This window comes from Cryptotermes secundus, unplaced genomic scaffold (assembly GCF_002891405.2).
Source record: "Cryptotermes secundus unplaced genomic scaffold, Csec_1.0 scaffold363, whole genome shotgun sequence".
In the NCBI taxonomy this organism is placed as follows: domain Eukaryota; kingdom Metazoa; phylum Arthropoda; class Insecta; order Blattodea; family Kalotermitidae; genus Cryptotermes; species Cryptotermes secundus.
Window position 1 is genome coordinate 444,571 of NW_019737986.1, and position 7,903 is coordinate 452,473.

Below are 7,903 nucleotides of genomic sequence, written 5' to 3' on the forward strand. Positions count from 1 at the left end.
GTCATCCAGAAAAAATTTTAATCCATGAAAAGGGATGCATTTTATGTGTTATATCAATTTTGATCCCAAAACTATTAGCAAATGGAAATATTGGGGGTACAATGTCTCCGTATGTTCATGAGATGGGCGTGTCAGGCACCGCACTCGTGGTAGGTAAATGTTCATGATTACTGTCTTGTGGATCATTGCCTATCACTGTATTATTGTCACTATCAACTTCATCCAATTCAGGAATCATTATTTCATCGCCATCATCATCAGAAAAAATCTCGTTCACAACATTTTCCAGCTGGTCTGTAGGAAAACGAAGACACTTGCTGCAAGAAGCTATGGTGAAACTGAATGAATGTGAAATATTTTCTGACCTTTACCTTCTCAGAGGGTTCTGACAGTAATATAGACCCCCACAAAGTTTACAAGGGTTCTTTACAAACATGCACAAAACTATCATATATATGTCTTTGGTTGATGAGTGCCAAGAGAGCAAAGAAGGGACGAGATTGTCAAAGCGTTAAAACACGCCAACGCCAGGGAATGGCTGGCATCGTCCGGGCGTTAAAACACGCCCGCGCCAAAGAGTTAAGAACACAAGAAAACTAAGAAAACCTGAAGAGTAGGGAGTTCTCCAACACTCCCCAATTTTATCCAAAATTTAGGTCACTCACATTAAAAGTTTTACAACTATACATGTTCCTTCTTTGAAAGACATGTCTGAAACGATTTTTTAGAGTCCAGGAATCCAAAACAGCATGTTTGTACAGGAATAATAACAGCCATACCATTTTTTTCACCCTATACAACATAAAAGAAATATGACAGATATAACAGCACATATCCAGAGTATCTGAAACAGCAGTATCCAAAGGAGCAGCAAAGCAAAATTATGATTATGAAATTCAATAAGGCAATAATATAACTAATTTCTAAATGGTATAAAGTAACAACCTTCCCACCACCAAAATTATTCAGTGTCAAAGCAGCCAGAATTCTCATACAGCTATGAAAATTTCAGGGAAAATTTACAGATTTTATGATGTTACTTTGAAAACAAAGTTGTGACATGCATATGTTTGCTTGCCCTGTGGTAGTTACGTCTGCCAATACTAACAGCATCACCAACCATCCTCCTTCGTGCAGGTGCCATTACAGCATAAGCTAGATTAATATGGGGCTGTATTACAGTATTTCTGAAATCTCACCTACCACAAGCTGCTATGTCACCTAGGAACACTCCCAGACAAGCAGTAAAGTGAAAATATGTTCTTTGTATTGGGTTCTTGTCTTTTCATAGTAGACTGCTCTGAATCAATTCTTCTGTGACATACTTTAACACGCTGTCAGTATGCAGACCATAAGTGTCAAATGGTTGGTGGAATGAAGAACTGGAAAGGAAGTGGGTACAGCAGTCATAGCCTAACCAAAGCACTGTCTCAGCATTTGTATGGTAGGCTTGGGAAAAACTACGAAAAACTTCAGTCAGGCCAGCCGGTGTTCCGCCTGAGATTCAAACCAAGCACCTCCCAAATGCAAGCCTAGAATGTTATCGCTACACTAACCTGTTGCATAAAAAATGGCAAACCTATCTCTGTAACATGCTGTGCAGGCCCATAGGTTTGTGAAACGTCAAGGCACCCATATTTTCTAGGACAATCAGCTCAGAGATGAAGTTGTCAGCCTTATATGCCGGCAGCTATTTACCCCCAGGAAGATTCCTGGTACTCATTTCTGTTACAGCCTGTGTCGAACCCAGGCCAACACTGTGGCTGGATGGATCAGGTCAACTGAATATTCCAATGACCTCACCGGGAACTGAACCCGCGACCTTCCGGCTTGTAGCGTGGTGCCTCAACCCACTACACTACCGTGTTCCCTAAGTTGCTGGGCTGACATCAGGAAGCTGCCATTCTCCACTTATGCTATTCAGCTAACCTCAACCAGAATTACACATAAAATATTATTTCGGTAATGTGAATCCAACATTTATGTCAATATAAACTGCTTTTTCTTTTATAACGCCTCAAATGTCAAGCAATTCAGTTTTCTACATATTCGATTACTTCGATAAGCGCGAAATACACTTCACCCAGTGTAAAACTCATACTGTTGTTAGTAATCCATAAATCATACTAGTTCTAATGCATGAAATATAAGGCAATGGACAAAACTCACTCTTCCGCATTAGACGTGATAATATCTCCAACATTTCCGCCGAACTCCATAGCAATTTCATTAGCAATATGCGCCATCTTACCACGCACCGAACGTGAACGTATGTTCTCTGCTTTAATTGTGGTAAAAGGTGTTTGGCATGTATCGTTGCCCGGCTACGCATGCACGCAAATGGCGTTGCGGTTGCAAGTTTCATTTGTGAGTCTTTCAAAAATCGTGAGGTGACTGCTGTGATCGAATAAGATATTTATAAGACTGTGCTACAGAGGGTCGGGTAGGCATTGCCTAGACCTTTAAATATATACCTTTATTTCCCCCCCCCAAAAAGAAACAACGTATAATTCTAGGATGCCACCCAACAGAAAGATTGTTGAACTGTGTGAGTTGATTCTTGGCGGTACCCGTGGTTCTCATCTCTAGTTAGCTATTTAGTAATCCGTGATCCGAAGGTTACGATGATGGCTGGCGTGGAAAGTAGTTAAGGTATTGAAGTGTTGTTTAATTGTAACGTGGCCCTTGAAGTTTAACAGTACTGGTTCAGTTTCATATTTTATTCTCTATAGTCTTACTGTTTAACTTGTACAGGTTTTGCATTCGTAGGTCTGTGTGTGTGCAGAATGTTATAAATTCACTTGCACCAATTTTACACCATTGTGCCGGCAGCGCAAGTATTAGGAAGTTCTAATCAAGTAGGAGTAGGAATTTTCTCAAAATACATTTTGTGCATCATCGTGTCGTACAAACTGACATGTACATCTCACTTTTATGGAGTTACACCTGTAGAGAAGATGTGTTGGTTAACAGCACATATGACAGTGTTGCATTCAGGTGTCAAAAGTGTCCGTCCATATAATTAAGCCAGCAATTCTGCGACATTGCCATGCAACTAATTGAGCATTTCTTCTCAATGATTTAAAATCCGAAATCTGGGGATCTTCCATGTGTAGATATTTTAGTACAGTTGTGGGACCAAGCTAGCAACAGCCATGGGTAACAAAAATAGCTGCTGTGCACATTCAAGCCCTCCACCAGGCCGGAAAGATGTGCCACATTATGAGGAATATTTGCCGAAAGAACAAGAAAGTGTTGGTAATTTACAACATATTAGTGAAAGAGAACCAGAAGATTGGGATGCAGACCCATCATTGCATCCTAAAGCAGGGACCATCTTCATGGAGAGATCAAAAGTTTCGTTAGAAAGTGAGTATCTTAACTTAAGCATTTGTTGAGTATTGTGGAAGATTATTGTGGTCTTTCTTTAGTAATAACCCCTCCTTGTAGGGATTTGAGGCTACTGAAGTGATTGTTCTTTATTTCCAGATGGATTGGTGAGGAAGAGGAGCCAGAATCATGTATGTAATGTAACTTGTGAAATCAGTCTGTATGAAAAATTTTGAAGTTGGAAAACATTTTATTTTGTTGTCTGCGATATGACTGATTGACAATAGCACGCATTTTTATTGTCATACTATCAGTGAAACCAAAATTTTAAAAACCAGTGTGACTTATAATTGTCTTTCAAATTCCTAGCAGTGGAAAGAATCCTCCATATTCAGTTTTATGCAGCCAAAGAAATAGAAGTTTGTAGTGTATGTGATGTTCCTTTAAGTTATAGTAGATAACAATTAGATCCTGTCACTTGATAATGATTTATGGGTAATTGAAGCTGCCGTATATAGTGACTGATACTCAGTGTGTTTTATTAGCACTTGGTGATAGTGTGTAAAATCTTGCCACAAGCTATCCTGAATATATTATTAATAGTTCTCCAGATGAAGTCAAAGCAAGAATGTTACAGAAAATTAATGGTCCAAAGTTCAGTGTTGTACTTCTAATGTCTGTTGCATCACAGGTCAAGAAAGAAAAGAAAACTTGGACTCTGTACAGTAATCTTATTGAATATTAATGCTGTGCCTCCCATAGTTAATAAAGTTGAATCAGTTGTTATAGAAACATAGCAGTTGATATTTAAACATGTGCCTAATGTAGTGCTTTTTGGTCTGCAGCATTTACCTCACTTGTCAGCACATAAGATTTATGAATGTTCTGGTGCAGTCAGCTGTGTCTCTGTACAGTAACTGTTGCATATTAGGAAGACCTTTCTTCATTTGCCCATAGACCAATATATTTCATACTGATTTGCAGACTGAGGAATTAGGCTAACTTAATTTTATGATGTAATACACTTAGTCAAAATGCATTTTTGAATTTATCTCTGGTTAATAACCCTGTGGACCATAATTCTGTATCACTAAAAACATGATCATTCTGATTATGTGTCTTTCCATTAGGAAAATTCCAAGAATGTCTATAAAAGTTGTGAGGTTGATATGTTGCACTCTTGACAAGTATGGCAGATTTTTTGTCATGAAATAGTGTGTTCTAAGCCCTCTATCATTCATGACAGATTGTAATTTTAAAAGTATATTTTCATCCAAATTTTTCATTGAGGTTTTCCAAGAAGATTTTCATGTGGTACTTTGGTGGAAATTGGTGCAGTACATGTTCTAGTTTGTTAGAAAACCTCTTATCTTTTTCATGATTTGTATCCTTAGAACAATAATATTCACACCAGAATTCTTATATATCATGTTCTACCACAAACAGGCACTGACCTCTGAACTGCTAGGCAGAATTCCTGAAGTTTGAAAAATCCATACCCAGAGTAATTATTATTATCATTCCATTTTCCATACAAAATGTACACTTATCTACCGGTCCAGTGTGAACTTGTCCTGCCATACCTGTATTGTTATTAATTTTAAAATACACTTCATTACTTCTCTTATTATTTTATGTCCCTTTTAAGTTTCCTGGGCCATGCTGAAGAATCTATTCAAGTTTTGAGGTCCAGTGTAACAATTTGTAACATGGTTGTTTACACACACACACACACGCGCGCGCGCGCGCCCATATGTGATGAATGGGTTGTAGCCCCTTTGCCAGCTTTCAAAGTGGAGGACCATACTGAAATCCCCCACCCCCTCATTACCCCTTCACGGCGTTGTGCTTAATAAATACAGGAACAGATTTACCTTTTGGTCATTACATATCAAGCACAGCAGCTGTTACTGGATTGGTAGTTCTCATGTTATACGTATAAATCGTATTTTCTTTCTGAATGTATGTGGTAACAGAATGAACATGTTGCAGATGGGCCAGCATTTCCCATTTCTACTGTTTTACTTTGTCTGGTTGGTATGGTCCAAGCACTGTATGTTCCTCTGTGTGCATTTTCTTGCTTCATTTGTTGAACAAGATAAAACGAATTCTGCCCCATTCCTTTCACAGATTTCAGTAGTTAGACCATGTAGCCTTCAGTCCAATCAGCATTTTCACTTCACAACATTTAACTTTGTCTGGAGACCTCAGAAAAGTCAATGTGAAACAAGTTTTAGATTGTTAGGTATAAAGTGCATATTTCAGTCTATAACATTCTTTTGCATTAGGTACAGCCAAGAAAGTAAGTTACTGATAAAGCTAATGTTTTGTTAAGGAGGATATTTTGACTGTTTAAAGTATTCACACTTGTACAAAGGACATATGCAGAAACTTTAAATTTGTGGCATGTGAATAGGTAATTTTGAGCAAGTCAGTTTATGGTTCCGGTTCTTGGTTTCCCTCATTTATTATATGTCTGAAGTATATTATAGCCAGGAGTGCAGAAAGGAGCCCAATGAAAAATACTGTCTGCAGACAAACAGAGGCAGCAGCACTCATCAGAAGTCAGTATTTGAGAAAGCATATGTGAAATAAAAGTAAATTCTGTTTTTTCTAATTCTTTGGAGTTTCAAAGTTATGCTCAGTCAGAAATTTGATGACTGTATTTTGGTGAGGTCTCTTATGTACCTATTTTGTATTGATACAGTAGGACATTCTGCGCATATTTATTTATACAGTTCTTTTTGCCACTCAGGATGTGTAAATGAAATTGCAGTAATGTATATTTTACTTTGTAGCTTGTAGATGTGCGGCCATTGAAGAAGAGTAGCTCATGTTCAACGATCTACCTGGATGACAGTACAGTTTCACAACCAAATCTGAAGAACACTGTCAAATGTGTAGCACTTGCAATTTACTACCACATTAAAAATCGAACTTCCCATCGACAACTTGATATCTTTGATGAAAAACTTCATCCACTAACGGTAAGATGTTATAGAAAATTTGTTTAATGATTCTGTTAATCCAGCTGTCTTTGCATGCATGCTGCAACCAGGGAGGCTGGCTTAGCACTAATGCCCTCGGCTCGTTTCAGCCTTGACCAGAACACTTGCTGTCTTTTGACCAAGGTTTCTTGTGCTTTTCCTCTCAATGAGGCCTTGACAATTTCCAAATCCTTTTCAGTTCATTTGTCACCCTACCATTTGATGCTTTATAGTCCAGCTGTTGATAACATCATGAAGTAACACAAGAAAAATGTCAGTCTTCAGTATTTTGTTGTGTTTGAAAGAAGTAAGCAGGCTGAAATTCAGTTAACCCGTGGCATAAGTTATGGAAAAGATCAACCAAGTAAACTCTAATTTAAGAATGCCCATATGTATTGATCTGTGATTAACTTAAAATTAAAAATCTACTTTGTAAGGACACAAGTTACTTCAGTTTTCAACATAACACATCTGTGACAAATTTATTTGTTCATTGTTTGTTAACAGTACCGTCAGTAATTCGGCTATATAGGATTACGTAAATGATGATAATGGTTCGTGGATGATGATTGGAAAGGATATGAAAAGAAGCTGTCATGGCCTAATTCCAGGTACTGTCTCGGGACTGAGAGAACCCGTGAAATACCTGTCAGGAAAGCCAGGAGTTGAACCCAAGACCTGTTAAATTTGAGGCAGAATTGCTACCCACTCAATTGTGATGTTCATTTCCTGTGGTGCTGACTGACTGTGGAGTACAGAATGGATTATCATGGATCATTCTAGTATGTACTTGAAGATGGCGTTTAAGGCCTTCAACTCACAAATCTGGATGTAACATATGTGAAGTTTCCAGTCCACAAAGAAAAGATGAAGTGGTAGCCTTTGAGTTTTGCTTCTATAAACAGCTTAAAATTGTATTGCCAATATATTTAAATTCTGTGCATATCTGTATACTTATAAGTTGAAAACAGCTAAATTTCACCTGCGTTCTCTTATTGACCTACATTAATGACTGACTCATTAAATCTTCTCATTCATGATGACTGAAAAATCAAGGCTGACAATTGAAAGTATCATATACTTTGTTTGTTAATGTTCTGGCATGCCCTTCTTTTTTATTTCTCTGAATATGTTGAGCAGTAAATTTGTAACTGGTGTGGGTATAGAGGCATTTGTTAACCTTTATCAGCCGGGCCATTTAATTTCCGGTAGGGGCAGCTGGACGGAGTTTATTTAAATGCCCGCCCTTCTAGAGCAATGAAATTGTAAGCATGTTTCTAAAAATGATGTGATTTCTACATTTTTTATGATAAATGAACGAAATGAACGCTCCTTTAATGTAGAAAGAATATAGAATCAGATATTCTAATTTACAGATTTTAATATCTGTAAAAAATTTTTACACTGATTCCCAAAATGAAATTTCCCGAAATTCATACATTTTCTGCACCATGCGTTCTAGCAGTGTAATACATTTTCTGCACCATGCGTTTTAGCAGTGTAAGTCCTTGTGGCGACTTCACATTCAATGGTATCTCTTGTTGTAGCTTATTTATCGTATGGGACATGTCGCTATGCACGACTGT

At 37.7% G+C, this 7,903-nt stretch overlaps 2 protein-coding genes across 3 annotated transcripts in view; one reads left to right on the top strand and one right to left on the bottom strand.

The window, feature by feature from the left end:
• LOC111870610 (dnaJ homolog subfamily C member 7) overlaps nt 1-2,336 on the bottom strand; it is a 34,232-nt gene extending 31,896 nt beyond the window's left edge. Inside the window, exon 1 of the mRNA XM_023863041.2 lies at nt 2,170-2,336. Within this exon, the coding sequence (XP_023718809.1) occupies nt 2,170-2,246 (77 nt within the window). The 5' untranslated portion in view covers nt 2,247-2,336. The remainder of the gene's footprint in view (nt 1-2,169) is intronic.
• Nucleotides 2,337-2,590: 254 nt separating this feature from the next.
• The window catches only part of LOC111870613 (cyclin-Y), a 17,134-nt gene continuing 11,821 nt past the window's right edge, over nt 2,591-7,903 (top strand). Inside the window, exons 1-4 of one of the 2 annotated variants that reach the window (XM_023863047.2) lie at nt 2,595-2,652; nt 2,770-3,369; nt 3,490-3,521; nt 6,129-6,317. In XM_023863047.2, the coding sequence (XP_023718815.1) occupies nt 3,156-3,369; nt 3,490-3,521; nt 6,129-6,317 (435 nt within the window). In that variant the 5' untranslated portion in view covers nt 2,595-2,652; nt 2,770-3,155. Of the gene's footprint in view, nt 3,370-3,489; nt 3,522-6,128; nt 6,318-7,903 lie in introns of both variants that reach the window. The other variant, XM_033753922.1, reaches the window with a different exon arrangement.